Source organism: Manis pentadactyla, chromosome 7 (assembly GCF_030020395.1).
Source record: "Manis pentadactyla isolate mManPen7 chromosome 7, mManPen7.hap1, whole genome shotgun sequence".
Classification (NCBI taxonomy): Eukaryota; Metazoa; Chordata; class Mammalia; order Pholidota; family Manidae; genus Manis; species Manis pentadactyla.
In genome coordinates, this window is record NC_080025.1 from 79,256,481 (window position 1) to 79,275,667 (window position 19,187).

The following is a 19,187-nucleotide window of genomic DNA, read 5'->3' on the forward strand; positions in this document are numbered from 1 at the left end:
ACAGAGACTTAAAGGAGGCACTATCAAGGCTGTGCAAGTGCCAGTTTGACATCTGTGAGTAAGTACCTCCTTACACCTTGTGACCTGGGTGCCTCGCTTGCCTCATCTTCATCCCAGCCCTTCCAGTTACCTTAGCACTTTGGGCAGTACCTGGCTGTCCTGAGTCCTCAAAGCTAACGCTGAAGTTCAGGTGTTTGGCAAATGCCTTCAAAGTCAAAGTCAGCTTTAGGGTTCTGCTTACCTCACCTAGTTTTAGGCTTGAATACTCCTTGCTAACACATGAATTTGAAAAGGCTTGTACAAAATACTTTAAAATGTATTACCCAACATTTTTAGTTGTTTTCAATGGGTTGGTCAGACAAAGAGAAAAGTTCTCTATTTCAATTCCCTTCAGCACACTCAAGTCAAGGCCATTTCTCTGCAACATCAAGCATTACTGCTGATGGGCTAGCTGAGCTGGGTGTTCTCTTTGTGTTCCTCCTTTCTATGTGCAACTCTTCCTGAAGAGGAGGATGACTTCACAGAGAAGTAGTAGACAGCCTTCAAAGAAACAGTCAAATTTTGTCATCTTAAATATGGATCTATCTCTGAATTCTGCTTCTCATAGCAATGGTAGGACACTGCAGGAGAAAGAATACAGGTTTTGGAGTCAGAGACCTGGGCTCAGATCATTGCTCTGTCACTTAGCTATCTAATATTGGATAAAGCTCTTAAAATATCTGTATCTCGTTTCTCATCTATAAAATATGAGTAACATTTGTACCAACATATGATTAAATTTGAATCCAATGATTAATAGAAAGTACCTAATACAATACCTAGCACAAGGATCTTCAAAAAAAGGTGTTGATATAAAGGAAATTACTATTATTAGTGAAAAGCATTTTTTTTTGGTGGAAAACTTAATGCTACCAAATAAGCTTATGCTAGTTTGCTAAATTCATCATACCTCACATGGGATTCTTTGGCCATCACAAGACATATTCTCTTAATTTTATAGTCAACAAACATTTCTTAAACTGGCCATCTTTTAAATGCATACCTTGGTCATAATTAGAAACCAGAGAAATGTAAAAGTAGATTACTAGAAATATATCACTTCTGGAAAATATATTCAGAGTACTTATGAACAGTGGGTTAAGTAGTATCACTTTCAATACTTTTAAACATGAAGAACTATATATCATATTCCAAAAGTTTACCTAAAATAAGAAAGTACTGCATTAATATAAATATATACGTTAATGCACATATTTAGCAAAAGCAAGAACAAGAAACCAACAACAAAATACTAACTTGACAAAAATGTTTGCTGGAAAGGTTATCTGCAGCATGGAGGTAGGAGACTAACATTTTACTGTTACATACACTTTTATATCTGAATCTTCTTTTGAAAAAACTATACTATTAAAATTAATTTTTAAAAGAACTTTATGGCACTAAAATTATATGGCTATACTCTTTCACTTCCCTCAACACAGATCATTTTGAAGGCAATGATACATGTTCACCTTTGTAACTTCAGCTACTAGTAGAGTGTTAGTCTTCAACAAATATTTGGTGAACAAATGGAAGAATGATAAAAATGAAATCATTTAGGCCCTTTCAGTATACTCAGCTCCTTTGGGGCACTATTTGGAAAAAAATAATATTTTTCAAGGTGTCTCCTTTTATTTGCCATTCCAAAGTCCAAGACAGTACCTGACCTAGAGGCGGCTGCTGACCACACAGTATCAAAAATTACCCAGCACTGGGGCAGAGTGGAAGGAGGTAGGTATTTCTACAAGAATCTTTTAGTTGACATTCTGTAATTTAAAATTAGTAACTTACACATCATACACACCATCTGCTAAATCCTATGTTATTTATATGCATTATTTTAGTTAAATCCCCATGACAATTCTATGGATAGGGACAATTACTATCCTCTTCTTACAAATGACACTTCTGAAACAGGGATAGATTCTTTTTACAAGTCTTTTTTTTTTTCAGTTTGTTTTTTCTTAATGCAGTCTTTAAGCAGAATACAGACAATATAACATGACTTCCAATATCATTGGCAGTTCACACCAAAACCCGGCCCCTTGAGGTACTTGGCAAGCTCCCCCTAATTTCTAAAATTCTGCCTTCTAGTAAGACAAAACATCCAAAATGTTCATTTTAAGGTAGATATTTTTGACGTAGCTGTCAGGAAGGCACAAAGTTACTTTGCAGTGAGCACAAACAGGTATCGTTTGGAATAGCAATATGGCTCCCCTGGCGGTTTATGAGGCTGTCTGCATAGCATGTGTGGTTTGTACAGCTACTGTGGTTATCAGGAGAGTCCAGAGAACAGAAGGCCCCCTTGCCTTAAAATTCTCTTAAAAGAATAAAGTATTTTAAATTTCTATGATTTAATTAAAGAGTTGATACAGTGCTAAGGTAACATGTTCTTATTGTAAAAAAGACAACAAAGCAAAATTGAGTCATTCTCCTATAAGAGCCAAGATTTTTAAATGGCCTTGGGTACTAAAAGCAATTAATTAGTCAAAACAATCATGTCACAAACCTGCCCTCAGTGATCACACATTCATGATGTTCAGGGTCACCTCAGTTTTTCCATCCCCACTTCCCTAGCATACTCACTGTCAACCAGGACACAGAACCTGCCAACTGCTTGATACCTGTGCTTAGCATACAGCCTTGTTCTTTAAAACTTCCCTGAATCATCAGGCATGTGCTTTCTCCTATCTGGCTTATAATACCTTTATGTAATAGCTCACGTTTCAAAGAGAGATTGGATTGAGCTTGAAACCTAGCCTTCCACTTAGACACAACACAAGGTATGTGACCTGACAGAAATACCTAAATCCATCAAGCCTTCCTTTTCCTCAGCTGTAACTTGGAGCTAAAAAAAAAAAAAAATACTATCTGCCTCATAGGCTGTAGTGAGGATTACATGATGCAAAGCACCCAGAGCTTTAAACGTGGAGCCCAGTGTACAGTAAGCACTCAACAAACATCAGCTCTAATGAGTTGGCGTGCATGCACAGCCACGTGCACCCCACACCACAAGCCTGTCTCTATGTCCCTCCTGAAGGCTGTAGCCCCGCATTCCGTCTTGCTATCTTTAGAGACTTCAAATCTTTCCATCCTCAGTGACTCTTTTTCCTCTGTCTACAGACAGACATGGTTCCCTAACAATATTAAAACAAACAGTAAATCTTTCTTACCTCCCCTTCCCCCTAACATTATCTCCTTATACTCTATGTTTTCTTCTGGCTGCTGTACTCTTTTCTTTCTTTCACATAAAGCCTTTAGGTTTAGTGGTTTGTTTCTGCTAAATAGGTTAGCATATAGATTTCTACTTCTGTCATTCTACTTAAATTGATTTCTTAAAGATAGTCATTGACCTTCACCTTTAAGTTCAAAGACCTTTTTCTTGGGATCATCTCTCCTGGTCTCTGCAGCACTTGATACCATTCACCTCTTCCTCCTCCCCTTTGTATCTCATCCCTCAGCTAGACTCCACAACACTATTCATTTCAGTTTTCTTCCATACGGCTGCTTCTGCTATTGGGGGAGGTCTCTGAATTCCGTCCTTGATGTCCCTCCCATAGCTTGGAGTCCTTACACGCACAGGTGACCATCAAAGAGCAACTACAGTCTCCTTCCTCTGACGAGGCTCTCACCCTCCATCAATAGGACAGCGGAGGAAACACACTGGACCAGGGGGTCAGCAGACAGTCTCAGTCTTAGCCCTGCCCCCGCCCACCCAAGTCACCAGCAAAACTGTCCAAGATTCCTGCATTTCTGAATCATTAATTATGAAGGTAACATCAGAGAGAGGGCTTTTTAAGGCTCTAGCTGCTTCTCATATATTATGAAATTCTGAAAGTTAAAGCATTACCATCCATCCAGGGGCTCAAGCCAGAAATCTGGGAATTACTGTTCCATCTGCCTTTACTTTTCACCTTTGATCACTTTCTAAGACCTTGTGAGACTAGCTCTCCAACATCCTTCAAATGTACCCACCCATCTCCATCCCTGCCATCATGACCCTCGTTTAGGCCCATGTCACCCCCCAGCCTCCACCCTCCTGGCTGGCCTCCCCACCTGCAGTCTTGCTTGCCTACATGGCATCCTCCACACTGAAGCTGACTTATCCTTCCTCCAACACAAACTGGATCATGCTATTCGACTTGGCCCTGCACCTGGTTACCTAAACTCATCCTTTAAGCCCTCTCCCTTTCAGAGCCTTCCTGCTCTGAGGTCAGCTCCCCCTCCATAACCCTGTGCTCACCCCTGACAGCTTTTCTCAACAGCATATATGTTGTATTCCAAGAATCTGTTTACTTGCCTGACTGCTCCCATGAAATGGCAAACTCCTCCTAAAACCATGTCATTGATTTACTTCCATATCACCAGTGCCTAGGGCTGAGCTTGCTGGTTGAATGAATGGATGTCTCTGAAACTGGGAAAACCAGCTCTCATAATTAGCTACTGTCTTTACATTCAACTTCCCCAGTACCGAGGCCTTCTTTGGCCATTACTTGCCAATCATTGACTCTCTGGGCTCTAACATCCTTGTTTATTGCTTGGAAACACCTGGCTTTTGCTTACCATTCATATGTTAAACAAATATTTATCACTGTCTGCTTATTGTGCCAGAAACTGCTACAAGCGGCGATGACAAGGAAGGTCTCCGGCATCACAGTGCATCCTAGATAAAGGAGACACAACATGGAGAGGACTATGGGATGGCGATGGGTGCGATGCAGGGGACTGGAAGGGGGGACATGCCAGCGGATGACCTGGTTGTCTTTCTGAGCAGGCGTCTGTTGAGCTAAGATGTGAGGGGAAGAGCCTTCAAGCAGACTGAAAACCAATAGGGAATGGGCTTGGAGTAGCTGGAGAGAGGCAAGTGTAGCTGTGGACAGGAGAGTGATACAAAATGAAGAGTGGAGAGGACAGCGCCAGCAGGGAGGGAACTGGGGTTCCAGCTTTAAACGCAGTAGGAGGCTGCTGGACAGCTTCTTACCAGAGAGACAGTTTCCACAAGGCACCCTTGTTTCTCAAACCTCTTTCCTGTGGTTTCTGCCCAAACATCATCTCCTCCAAGAGGTCTTCCCTGAGTACCCTATTAACATGTGCCCCCCATTACATCCTGCCCTGGCCTTCCTCCACCTCTTCTGCCTTCTTTTTCTTCAAGCTTCTTAGCACTGACTGATGTCATATATTTGTTTTCTTGATGGCTTATTTCTTCTATCCACTAAACTATGAGCAGGGTCTTGGTTTCTCACAGCCACGTCCTAAATGGTTAGAACAGTGCCCTGCATGTGGTTTGTTCTAAGTAGAAGTGAGTTGAATGAAAGAACTGAATGACCAGAAGGAATCTGACTTACATGTGAAAACACATCGGTCTGGCTGCCGTGGGGCAATGAATTTAGGGGAGTCAAGAATCAAAGAAACCAATGATACGGCTTTCATAGAAGTCCAGAGGGGAGATAAAAGTGGAAGAAGCAGAAGGGTGATAGCTGCTGCTATGTTGGTTATAAAAACCACAAAATGCCCCTTGGTGTTAGAAAAGGAGTGTGGAGATGTCCTCATCAGTGGTTTCTTCATGTGGGGCCATGAGCTCATAAACAGTATTTTTAAAAGCTGCTAAGTCAAGAGATTATTCTTATGTACTTACACGTTAACAAGATAAAACTGATAAACTGATGCGATTTGACAAAATCTAACAACACTAAAAAATGCCCATGATCTAACGATTTTCATTGCCACGAATTTATCATTTGTATATATTCACGAAAGTATATCAGTTGGTAGGCAGAGATGTTCACCCTGTCATTGCCTGTAATATTCCCAAACCAGAAAGAACATGAATACTCATCATTAGGAGCTCCTTTAAAACACTTAAGAAAAAAATTTTATATAGCTATTAAATAAAATGCAGAAAGAGCTTTAAGGTTAAGGCATATTGTGTGTTTAGAAAGATTCCATTTATGTTAAAATAGCACACACAACATTGATAGATATGGGCACAATTTGTGATAAACAGGGAGAAAAATAGAGAGAGGGAGGGAAGAGAGATAATTACTGTAAATGAAAGATTTTCTTTTTTTAAGAATTTATAAAAAATATTAACAGTGGTTGTGTCTATGTATGTGTGTGTATATCTATCCACATACACACACACACACACACACATATTTTTTACCTTTTGTTTTATATATCCTTCCTCAGGATATATCAAAAAACATAAGCAGAGAGAATGCAGCAGTGGAGAGAATTTTCTTTCTTTCATGTACCTTTCCGAATTAGTTGATTTTTTAAAAACATAAACTTGCATTTTATTTGAAAAATAAACAACATCCCTTTGAGCTGTTGAACATCTCAAAATGTTGAGATGTATTTTGAACATCTAGCAAAATGAACGAGAATGTACCACTATATCATTGCCCACTCTGTGATTTTTATGGACAGTAGCTCCAATGATTCACTTACTCATGCACTATGAATGAATACACATACACAACATTTTGTATATGCATAAAAAATATATTTGAATACTCTGTCAAATGCAGTGGGACAAATGCCTTTGATTAGGACACAACAGGTAGAGCCAATATTCCTAAATGACTTTTCAGGCTTGAGCCAATTATTTAATTTGTGATTATACAATCTGAAAATGTTTTTCAACAATGCTGGAGGGATCCTAGCTGTCAATGCCGCACTGACCAATTTTGTCCTCAAAAAGAAGACGTGAACTGTTCCATTGCTTCTTAAGGAAGCATTTTAGCTGATATTAGCTGTGTTGTTACTTCACATTAAAGACTAAGCTCCATTCCATTCCTAAGATGTAATCCATTCCCTCAATAAAGTTCTGTTGGCTTCTATGGAAAAGGTAACACTCAAAAGTAGATGTATACCACTTTCTTTCCTAAGACAGAGTTTATTTGACTTATGCTCCAGATGCTTACGCAATGAAACAAAAGTTACCTAGGGAAACAGAAATGTATCCTCATGTATTCTTAGGAAAAGCAATATATAACTGCATTTTTTAAAGCTACATTATATTGACACAGCTCTTTCAAAGGCAATTAACTATCCTGGCCTTTACTTCAACCACCTATCTAACTCTGCGCTCTAACTAACTCTCTCTAAATGTTACCAAAAGATGGGGCTTTGTTTAGAGTTCACTGTATCTGCTCTAAACAATTTTTACCCTCAGGAATGTGAAATGTTTACCTCATCCACTTTTTATTCAGTTGTAAACGTATTTCTAAACAAATATCCTAATTACCGTTTGCTGGAAAGTCACAGAATAGTTGGGTATTTTGCAAGTCAATTCAGGAGAAAAACAGAAGGCCTGGTTAAGTCCATTTTAGGTGGTGGTAAGCACTGCAGTTCTAAACACACAGACAGAGCCAACCGTTCCCCTCTGGGGCCCGTATTGTCACGTCAACAAAGCAAACAAAAGGTCCTGGGTTAGATGAATGAAGATTACCTGTTCCAGCTAAAACTCGGCTAGTGGTTCTCTTGTTAAGGACTCTCCTGAAAGGACCCATACCAGATTTAAAAGTATTAGGTCACTGCAGGTCATCTGCATTTTGCTACCCAACTAGACTAGAAACAGAAAAGGTGGGTGGGTTTTTTTTGTACTAAAAAGTACTATCTGCAAACAAAATCATATCAGACTACATAGCACTGCTAAAGCTGTGATGCCCTAAAGGGCTGGTTCTTCAATTGCTGAAGTGATGTCTGACCATGGGGAGGTGGGATTCACAAGAAACAAAGCTGCAAGGCTGGAAGCTGGCGTGACAGAAATGAGGATAATAAGCCAATGAGACTAGATGGAGAGGTGAACTCGGGGAAGCCCAGGCTCAGAGGTCTTATGAATTAGCTGATGATATCAATAGCCAGTAGAAACGAGGAGATGGCCAGGTCACTCTCTTGCAATGAAACAAAGTTTCCAGAGCCCAAAGTGTAAATGACTTCAGTAGTTAACCACGGACACAGCCACAGCAGCATTTGGGAGGGCAGCACGAGCCCGGTGGAATGCCTCTGAACAACATCAAACCACCAGACCAGTAATTAACCCCACTTTATATGGAAGAGGTCTCTTGCTCCAACTTGAGCAATCCCGCTCCTCTCAGGAAAGCAATTACAGCATAGAGAAGTGGAAACAAGAAACTCCCGAGCCTCAGTTTCAGCTCAGATACCATCCCTGGCAGCCTCTGTCCCTCTGACTGCAAGATCAGGAGACCAGCTACTTCCTAGAGGTGTTAGAGGGGATTTAGATTATGAAATGTTGTGGAGATGACAAGGACTACATCTCAGTCTTATATCACTGGCAGGCAGTTTAACAGTCTCTGTTTCTATGTCAGCAAACAAGTTTTTACCGTTTTGTCCATCTAGACATTTCCATAGCAGTCACTGCCACAGTTCTAAGTGCTTTTCAGCAGACAACCCATCGAAAGACTGCTTGGCAGCTAGGCAGAATGACATGCTGCTGTATCGTGGTATAGTCTGTAAGAGCCTAAGAATTTAGGAAAGAAGATGATTTTCTTCAAATTGATCAATGCTATGCCTCATGACAATACTGCTTATTTCTTACAGGTAGATAATTTGGGAAGTGAAATAGCTCTAGCATTGTGTTCCACTGCACAATTACAGATTAAGCATTTTAAGTGCCATTTTTTTAAAAAAAGCATTATATATTTTTTCTAAACACCACATATGCCTATAGATAAGGCAAGTTTCCCCCCCTACAAAAAGCTGCAGAAAAGAGGGTCTCACATTATATTTGATCCTTACAGAGTCTCACATCTTCCACCCACCTGACCTTGAGAAGCACAGAGGATTTTGGGGAAAGGCAGATTTTCCTGAAACAACCTTAGTTATCGCTACCACTGGATATTCACCAATGCCACCTGCAAAACTTGAGTTAAAAAGAAAAGAATAAAAAATTATTCCCGGGGATAGGGCTTCACAAATGCTGTGCTGAATGGCAAAACAGACATTTAAAGTTCACTTTCAAAGGCAATATGGTAAGTCATTACATTATGGGACCAGTTATATCCACTCAGGATGAACTGGGATGAGGAAAAAAGAAAACAAGTCCTAATGTTATGTGTCTGTGGGATGAAACTTCCAGGAACCATACTGCCCACAGAGCCCAAAAGTGCTTCCTCTTACCAGCTTGGGATTAAGATGAAGATGATATATTCTGTAAACCTATATGGAAAGGCTGACTGAGAAAGTGGTGATCAGGACACTGATCCACAATTCACACAAAGAATCTGAATAAGACATTTCTTGATATGTATGAAGAGAAAAAAAGCAATATTAATTTTATATAATGTGATTTTTGTATACGAATGTGTAAATAAATCAAACCTACTTTAAGTAGCTTGACTAGTAGTTTAGTAGTTTACCTATCCCTAAAGGGTTACTTACTCAAAGTGGTCATGAAAAAATTTTTTGAATCTTCTCATTGAAAAATGGTGAACATTTGATAAAGTCTTATAGTTGGGCATATATGATGCTAATTCTACTATACTTCATTATAACTTTTTTGGTAGAGGAATGTGAATAACACACTTCAAGAATTTTCTAAAAATTTGGTTTTGCAATGATTTCAAAGAAACTACTTTCTAAATGAAAAATGGTTAAGATACAAAATAATTATGACAAGGCACACATAGGGATAGGGTTGGAATATACAGGACCAGAAAATAAATTCCTGAAGTGGTATGGACTTCTCCTTAAATGAGCTCAGTGTATCTCCCCAAAGGTGGTGCCCTCTGATCCTCACATCTCTCCTTCACAGAGTACAGCACCAAGATTTGGGTTTTTGTATCAATAACAAATCCAAATGAAGCTCCAGCCAGCGTCGCTGGAAGGAACTGTGAACTGAACACTCGTGGACACCACTCACATCATAGTCATCCTTGATTTGCAAATTTCTATGGACAGTTTTTTGGCAGAGCAGGAAAAGGCACCTCCTTCTAACTGGCACGAAGGTGCCTGCTGGGCTCTAGGAGAATGTCTTTTCTAGGTATTGAAATCTGAGGATCGACTTCATGCTGATGAGCAGTTCTGTTCACAGTTTGCCCCTTTTACTAGTTTGGGAGATGAGCACATATCAAATAAGTAACTGAAACGGAAAATACCTTGTAGATCCCAAAGAACCCTAGGTCCCTTAGGACGGACAGGGCACTGACTCGGGGACCAGTGGTGATTTCTCCAGCCACCTGCAAACGGATCTTGACGATTTCCAAAGGATTTGTGAAAATCACCTGGGAGCCTCCTGCCTGGAAAGAATAAAAAGAAAAGATTTAGGATCAAAGTAGGGTAATGATAGGAGGAAGAGATGAGTGACTATTCTCATCCACAGAGCTTAGAACTTTCTATCCTCAAGAGACTATAGTTTCAGTCTTTATCCCCTAGCAGTTGGTGATTATGAGGTTGAATCAAAATACAGTTACTGACAGGGAGGACTTAGGTAAAGAGCCTATCTGCTTCATGTGGAGGCTGAAAGAGAGCAAAGACCAGAGAGAGGCTTCTACTGGCCTCGCCAAGGTCCTCATACTGAAATGACCAAGATTCAGCTACCTCGACAGAGCTCAGGGCCAAAGGCGCAAAGGCAGCAATAAAATGAAAATCAAATAGTGTCCAAATAAAGAGACACACATCTGCCTGTCATAACAGGAAGGGACAGGGAGGACACAGCCTCTCCTATGACTGACTTCAGGATTCTGGCAGTAATTCAAAAACTGCCAGAGAACTTGTAAACTTAGATGAAAGCTATTTTCTTCTTTTCTTAAAAAAATCATGTTGATCATCAGACACCATTTTTTACGGAGTTACACATTCTTATTAATTTTATTTATGTGTTACCTGTGTATAGAATTGCTCTTTTCATATGATATAAATGTCAAAGAAGTAAAAATATTACATCAATTATGGCCCAAACTTGGAACGCGTGGTATTTCATTCCAGCAGTGGCTGATGCCACACCTCCGACATCAGCAGGGAAAATCTCTAAAGGGCACTATAAGGGAAATTTTAAGCTAGCTATTTTGAAGCTAAGCCTATATTTATAATAAGCAATTACATTCTTCCTTACTGTACTTCAACTTGTTATTCCTTGTCACGAATACATTAAACTCTTATATCACACAAACTAAGGCTGATAGGAAGTATTAGTTCAGAATCTTGATTATGTACTGATGTCACCAAACTAGACACAGACATGGTGCTGACATTTTACATATTAGTAGATGCCATCATGTATCTACCAAATACCATACAAAACTACTTCTTGTTAGTCTCTGATCCCATTAACCAATGCATGTGTTGTCACAAAATGGCCTGTACTAATCAAAACCAGCTACAAGGATGGTCTTCGAAGTAGTTTGCATTATCTAAAAATTAAAATTAGAAACAACATAAATATCCAATGGGAGAATTAAAGATGGTGGCATGAGAGGTGAGACAGACCTCCTCCTAAAACCACATATAATAGGAAAATATAATTAATACAACTAATCCTGAAAGAGCAAGAAAGAGGGAGGGGTAGGGGAGGGTGGGTGGGGAGGGAGGGAGAAGGGGATTGAGGGCTGCTATGATTAGTACACATGGTGTGGTGGGATCTTGGGGAAGACAGTGTAGCAGAGAAGGCAAGTAGTGACTCTGTGGCATCTTACTACACTGATGGACAGTGACTGCATTGGGGTGGGGGGGACACAATAATAAGGGTGAATGTAGTAACCACATTGTTTTTTCATGTGAAACCTTCATAAGAGTGTATATCAATAATACCTTAATAAAAAATATCCAATAGTAAGGGATGGAATAAATGAATTTGAGTATGTTATGCAATGAGGTACTACACTGCCAATAAAAATACTGTGAAAAATGATCAATATATACTGTGAAGCACCAAAAACTCTCATGTTTAAATGCATGCACACCTTTCTCCCTGCTATCCCTTACCATCAAGTAGGAGAGATATACCAATGTGGTGCTTTTGAGGTGGTAGGATTACAAATGGTTTATTCTCTCCTTTGCCGTTTTTATTTCTTCTATATAGATCATGTGTTGTGTGTACAAAGGAAAATAAATACCTCTGCATAGCTTACTATGTATTACCTAACACAGCAATGTTAACCAAAAAAGCAAAGAAAAATGTATATCCATTAACTCTGTAAATCTCTAAAAACTGTAACTCGTTTGCTTTTCCGTTTTTACCAACTGGACACTTAAGCAAAACACACTTGTTCTTCAAAACAGATCAAGACTGTCCCTCTGTCCACACATTAAACTGTTTATAAAGCAGTGGTATTCTCCTACGTGGACTGCCTGTCCTTACTTCCTTTTACCACGTTTCATACATCACCTTTCCCTCTCCTAGGTTACCCTAAGGAGGTGGGCCAAACATTCTTGGTAGAGAAAACCTGGGTTGGATTCATCAAAAGGCCTGAGAAGGCCCTTCTAAAGTGGGAAGGGAAGCACAAGAGGATACACCCAGGGGCTGGTGTGTTCATCTGGCTCCCAGGAGACTTTTTGGTCTCTCTTCTGTATGGCTCAGACAGCTACAATTTGCTCCCACACTGCTGCAACCTGCAGGAAGGAGGGAAGACGCCCCCGCCTGTCTGCAGCCCTTGAGTATTTCCTTGGTTTGTACCTGCATCTTCCCACATGACACGGAGGGAAGTAAGCTGGCAGAATAAAGAGAGGAAATGGACCTGGCCTAGCGACAGCACTAACGGCACAGTAAGGATTGTGTTTGTGCTCTGGACCCGAGCTCTTGAGTTGCAAAAATCAATGGAAACCGAGTATTTAAAAATCGTTTTAAGAGTGCATATGCTGATAGAGATTCCATGAGTTGGAATATATCTGAGGCTGATTTTTAAAAGCTCAAAAGTGAGTGAGACCATCTCCACCAAAGGTAGCATGGAAAGCAGCCAGTGTATGCTCATCTTGAAGACAAGGACGCAGTGCACACTCACCGAGCACTGGCCACGGGGGATGGAGGCAGCTGAGCACCACACATAAGATGGAGCCTTGGTCCTTATGTGCCAAACTATCTCACTTACTGTGAGGATCAAGGACAATGGCGACTGTACTGCAGTCAGCACAGTGCTCAGGACAGCAGTGACTCCAAACATGTAGGTTTATTTTCCTCTGTCTCCTAATTTGATGGTTGTCCTCAACTGCATGTTACAGTCACTTGTAGCTTTTAAAAAGTTGGGGCTTCTCGACTCTACTCCAGACAATTAAATAAGAAATTCTGTATCATCCCTTTAAAACAAATTTTTTCCTATGTGATTCAAGTGTGCAGTGAGAGTTGAGCATCATTTGGGTTCACTACATCACCTCTAGAATCTTCTTCAATTCTGAGAGGCTGCTTAATAGGCTTACTTAAACCCGTGATTTCTATTCCAGTTTTCCACACTCTTCCAGAGTAACTTTTCATGTTTTACATCTGATCTCCTAACAAACTTTTTACACATACAAAAGTGGTGCCATTATTAAAGGGTACAATTCTTTGGTATAGAACTGCTGCATTATTCATTATCTTCTGTCTGGTGATTAAAAGGTATTATATCATATAGATATAATATAATAAAAATTTATACTCAGTTCCCTGACTCTCAGCCTATGGAGAGATACCAATTCTTAAAGCACAGCAAAATGAATTCTCTTCACTAAGATGATGCAAAAGTTGGATCTACTTCGGAGAGCTGCAGGGAACAGAAGCAGAGGAAAGAAAGAGTGATGTAAATAATGATGCACTTGTTACCTTGGGTGGGCTCAGAAAGAATGAATGTACAGACTCAAAGTGGCACATTGCAAAGGTGCTGAAGATGAATTGGTCCTTTGGAGTCCAGCTGGAAGGAAATGAGAGACCCCAAGGCACCAAGAGAAGATGCTTATCATCGGATGCACAGTGTCTGGGCATCACCACGCCTTGGTCACTGAGCAGCACGCTGTCTGCTGCTCTTCTGGTTCCTGGTCTATTATCCATTCACAGTACCTTCCCCATGTCCCTCACTCGCAGAGATCAAAGATAGCCGAGTCCGCAGACGGCAGACAGGAATACCTATTGTACACAATGTCTTTGTGTCCCTCATCACTTGAGAGCCCTGGCTGTGTCAAGATGCTGTTGTTTTTGTGTGTGGAATTTTGTCACAGATCTTCTCCCTATGATTTTCTGGAGTCAGTGGCAAGGAGGACATGAGACTTTCTGTACCGGCTCCATGTGGTACATTGTATTTACAGTGGGGACACTGACTTCTCTACAGGTTCATTGGTATATTCTTTGTTACTGAAATCTTAGCTACTGACTAGGATCTGGATCCATCTAAAGAGAACACATATATCTCTTGCAGGCTCACTTCTGCTACTTGATCATTCATGCATATATTTATTCACCAAATATTTATAAGCAGTTGTGTTTAAAGTTTGCCCTAGAAACTGCAAGGACACAAGGTGAGGAAGAAAGCTTTCTGGTTCCCAAGGAGCTTGAAATAGGAGTAGAGGTAGCAAATACTCATGAAGCCCCCAATATGGGAGGTTATGGTGTTGCTTTGCATGTATTATATATCTTCAGTCCAATTAAGAGGTATATTTTCCAGATTTTACATAAGAGAAACTTAAAGCATAGAGAAATTAAAGTAACTGTTATGGGATGAATTGTGCTCCAGCAAAATTCATACACTGAAGCCCAACCTCCGGAGCCTCAGACTGTGACTGTGTGTGGACACAGGGCTTCTAAAAAGTAATTAAGGTAAAATGGGGTTATAGCAGTGGATCCTAATCCAGTGTGACTGGTGTCCTTGTAACAAGAGGAAACAGACACAGATGCATATGTGTGCAGACAAAAGACCATGTGAAGACACAAGAAGGTGGCCATCTTCAGAACTGCTGACACCCTGGACTTGGACTTCCAGCCTCCAGAAATGTGAGAAAATAAGTTTCTGTTGTTTAAGTCACCCAGTCTGTGATAGTCTGCTATGGCAGCCCAAGCAAACTAATACAGCAGCTTATCCAGGGCTACACAGCCAGTAAGCAAAGGATTGTCTATGGAGTCCAATAAATATAAGCCTTAGAGATAGTGAAAATGGCACATGAGAAAAAAAGATAATTATAACACTTGATAAAAGCTAGGGTGCAGACAAATGGCCGTGACATTTCACACATCAGCTGGTGACTGAAACGCAATTAGGATTTAGGTAATCCAGGCAGAGAACAGCACAAAGGCATAGTGACAAGGGCTTGTACCCTTACAGGGGTAAACAGACCCAGCACCACATCAGCCCAGTGAAATTTTTGTAAGGATGATAATTATGACGAGATTGACATTATCATCCCCTAGCATTTACTGAGGGTTTACTATATACCAGGCATTGTGTTAAGAACTTTGTTAGCATTTTCTCCTTTGCACTTCATGGCATCATAAGGTAGATAACAATATGATTTGTTTTGTAAGTGAGCAAACCATAGCTGAAATGTGTACAGCTGGCCTGCTATTCACTTCAGATGGCATGGGAGGGCCCAGAATGCCACCTTAAGAATGGGGCTGTAGCCTGGAGGTGGTGCCTTCATGCGTGAGTGTGGTGGGAAGAGAGTGGGCAAATGGTTTCGGAGCTAGAGAGATGGTGTCTCCTACCCATGTCTCAGCAAGATGACTGGGCAATAGAGGGAGGGAGCTTTTTAGGGAAGGAAAGCCCTCGGGAAGGGATAACAATTAGGGTTTTAGTAGACTAGGTGAGAGAGAAGAAGGCCAGAATTAGGACAATTACACTAGTAATGAGGTAGGGGTAGGGTGTGTGAGCAATGGATGTACTAGAAACCAACAGGGCTTGGCTGCTGAACACAAGACAGCAGTGGATGGACTCTTAACAAGGACCCATGTCGAGCAACTATGTAACAGTAACAAGGGGATAAAGAGACACATGACATGTCCAGAAGGCAACGGCAGGATGCATGTATGGTGAGTCAAGGACTGAGACATGTGAGCCAACTGAAGACAGGAGCTTATTTGGGACTAGAGGAGGGTGAAGCCCAGGACGGGAGGCCTAGAAGCGATGAGGAGTCTCTGCTCTGGGCCACAGTCATAGCAATCCAGGTGCAGGAGGCAGGAAAGGGGCTCCAGCAGGGAAAAGGCCAGCAACGTCTGCTGGCCCAGGGGTAAAGTCGGCCCACGGGCTGATTTGTGATCAGTGAGATGGGAAAATGGACACCGGGAATTACAGCCTGTGTCATCTTCAGTTAAGGAAAGAGAGATAGTGATAGTCATTTATGGAGGCAAGCAAGGTGGGAGGAAAAAGTATTTAGGGTAATTGAGGAGAAAAACCCAGGGGAGATTACAATAAAGAACCAGAGCTGGGGGTAATTATGTTATGCTTACGCAAAACAGCACAGGCTCCGAGCAAAGGAGGATAGGAAGGCAGAGAGTGTGAAGCCTGCGGATTTGTTTTAATGACACACAGAGTTACAGGGTAATTTTGTTTCAGAGCAGAAACCGACAACTGGCAGCTGCCCTTACTACTTATGCCTCAAAGATAAAGAAAAACAGAATCAAATGAACCAGGATTTGGCACAAGGAGACGTGACTGAAGTTCTGAAGCATAAACCAAAACAGAAACAGTGGCAAAGACCCCTCAGAATCAAGAGTAAAACACTATTCTGGCCCTCCAAAAGAAGAAACCGTGAAGTTAGTCTGACCTGCAACACAGACAAGAAGTAGCTAATGACATCTAAAGATGAGTCTGATGCAAGCCCTCATGCATTCTCTCTCAACTCTGAACAGAAGGGAAGACACGGCAGGTGGCAGTGTGCTAACTGCTGACAGGGCTGCTGATCTGCACCCACCCCAGGGCACCCAGAGCCACAGCCTGCACCACAGCAGGTGCTCCATGAAGAGCCCGCTGTGTGCACAAGAGAGGAGGAATGACTCGGTTCAGTGCTATGTGGGTCCTTACCAAGGCTATTACTAGCTACTGAGCAAGCACATTTTATTGCCCAGTGTACTAGCACTGAACACCAGCATCAATATGACAAAAAACTTTGTAGCATTTTTTCGAAAAAGGAACCTGACATTCAAAAACATTACACATCTTTAGAGGAGAAATATGGAAGTGCCACACCAAAAAATCTTACACATTTTTTTTCTTTACAAATGGCATTAACAAGGAATAATCTGACATGAAATGTGTAGTACCAAAAAAAAAAAAACATGGATTTTTTTTTTTTTAAAGGAACATAAAGGATCTGAATGTTAGAGTCACAAGTATCATTCTTAAATTGGGAGAATTCAGTGTTGTAAAGATGTCATTTGCCTGTAAATTAATTTAAAATGCAAACAATGTCAGTTTTCCCTAAGTGAAATCACAGCTAAGTGGTGAAAAGGTGTTAATTTTTCCATGGATCAATTTAAAATTCAAAGCAATTCTCCTCAACAAAATCCCAATGACGTTTCCTGAAGATGTTTGGAATATTCTGAGCAAAAAGTCATGGGGAGAATCTTGGGTGAGTACACATTCACACACATTTATAAAATGTCAGTAATTTTTAAAGTTTAGCCCAAGACTAGATAAATGAAGACATCCAGACATGTAGGGTCACTGGATCCCCTAAAAAGACATATAAGAAGTACTATTCAGAGGTACAATCGGTGGTAGGGGGAACCCTCCTCCCTGTGCAACTGGGAGTCCCTCTCCGCCCACCTCACTGATCTGGGAGCATCCTAATGAGTCCCTTGGGTCTCCTCATCCTGTTTCTTTAGAAGGTGACTAGGGGGCTGGTTCTGATCTATTTCTGCAACAATCCCATAGCCTATGAAGATGAATATGGCTCTTCAGTCTTTCTGGGGGAGTCTCCAGCTTCGGGCAACTCTTGCTTTCAGGAGTTCTTGTCTTTTTTGCTTTACTCATAGAGTAGGTCCTATATGCTGGCAGAATTGGAGTCTGAAAGTCACCCTAATACAGGGAGGCCAAGATTTTGTTACATAAAAATCAGTGACTGGTACGGGAATTCTCTCTGACCAGCTGTGTAAAAGCCCGGCCAGACTTTTTTGCAAAGTCTCCATTTTTTTCAAATGGTGGCTCACTATGAGATCTCGCCCAGCAGAGAGAAAGACAGAGTGGCTTCTGTTGCTCCTGCCCAACTGAGTGCTTTTTCTCCTTCCTTTTCTTTGGGTTTTCACGCACTACTTCTGCACTAGCCTCTATGGGGCCTGGGGCTGGCACCTCTCCTCTAGGCCACCCATGGCCCTCCTTGAGGGGATCCCAGTGCTGATCGGTTCCAGTCAGCCCTCCAAGAACACTCTACGCATACAAATATCCTCCAGGTCCCCTTCTGGAAGGATGTGGTTGGCCACCTACCAGGCAGGGGTAGTCATCTTAAGACTCACCTCTCAGTTACACATTGCCCTCAAGTGTGACCAGAAAGAAGACAGAGTTCTCTGAACGGCTGTGGTCCTACCAACGCTTTCTCCCCTGCTCCTAGGGAAGTCAGCGGGCACTGCTGAACTACTCACAGCCATCACCTCCCTCATGCCCACCAATCATGTGGACGGACCCGACCTACTACATTATGTCTGCTGTTCTGGAAATGAGGAGACAGAAGCACTGAATTCTGTTCAAGACAGTCAGAACTTGAAGCTAGGCTGGCCTGATTCCTAACCCAAGCTCAGTGCCATTATGCTGATGTGTTGTTTGTCAAAAAGCCTGTACTTTTAAACAGATTCATTTTCAGTTTTTTCTTTCTTGTTTAAACACTGTCTGTTTGAATCTTTGGTGGATCTGGTCACATGGGCTAGAAATCCCATGACTTGGAGAGCTTCTGTCTAGAAGAGACATTAAAGCACATCACGAAATATGGAAGAGTTGTTTTTCCAGACACAATATAACTGATTTTCATCTGATTCATCAAATTTTTCTTTGTAGATCAGTCAATGAATCATGAGGAAGCAAGACCAGTATGCAGTACAATCCCCCAATTATCACCCCAAATGAGAATCTTGAGGAATACTTAGACTCAGAAATGTATATCTAGTGATATATTTTCAATTTTATTCAAACAGACTTACAAAATAATTATACCGGTGTGGGTTTTACCTAAATACAGCAGAGCAGTTCAGGATAGGGGCAACTGAGCCAGGCAGACCTGGATTTTAATTCGGGCTTTAT

At 41.2% G+C, this 19,187-nt stretch overlaps 1 protein-coding gene across 6 annotated transcripts in view; it reads right to left on the minus strand.

Annotated features, from left to right (window-relative positions):
* Nucleotides 1-19,187, minus strand: part of SLC25A13 (solute carrier family 25 member 13) — a 187,147-nt gene that overhangs the window by 20,407 nt on the left and 147,553 nt on the right. For all 6 annotated transcript variants that reach the window (XM_057504541.1, XM_036894452.2, XM_036894453.2 and 3 more), the window contains one exon: nucleotides 10,161-10,301. In XM_057504541.1, coding sequence (XP_057360524.1) covers nucleotides 10,161-10,301 — 141 coding nt within the window. The remainder of the gene's footprint in view (nucleotides 1-10,160; nucleotides 10,302-19,187) is intronic.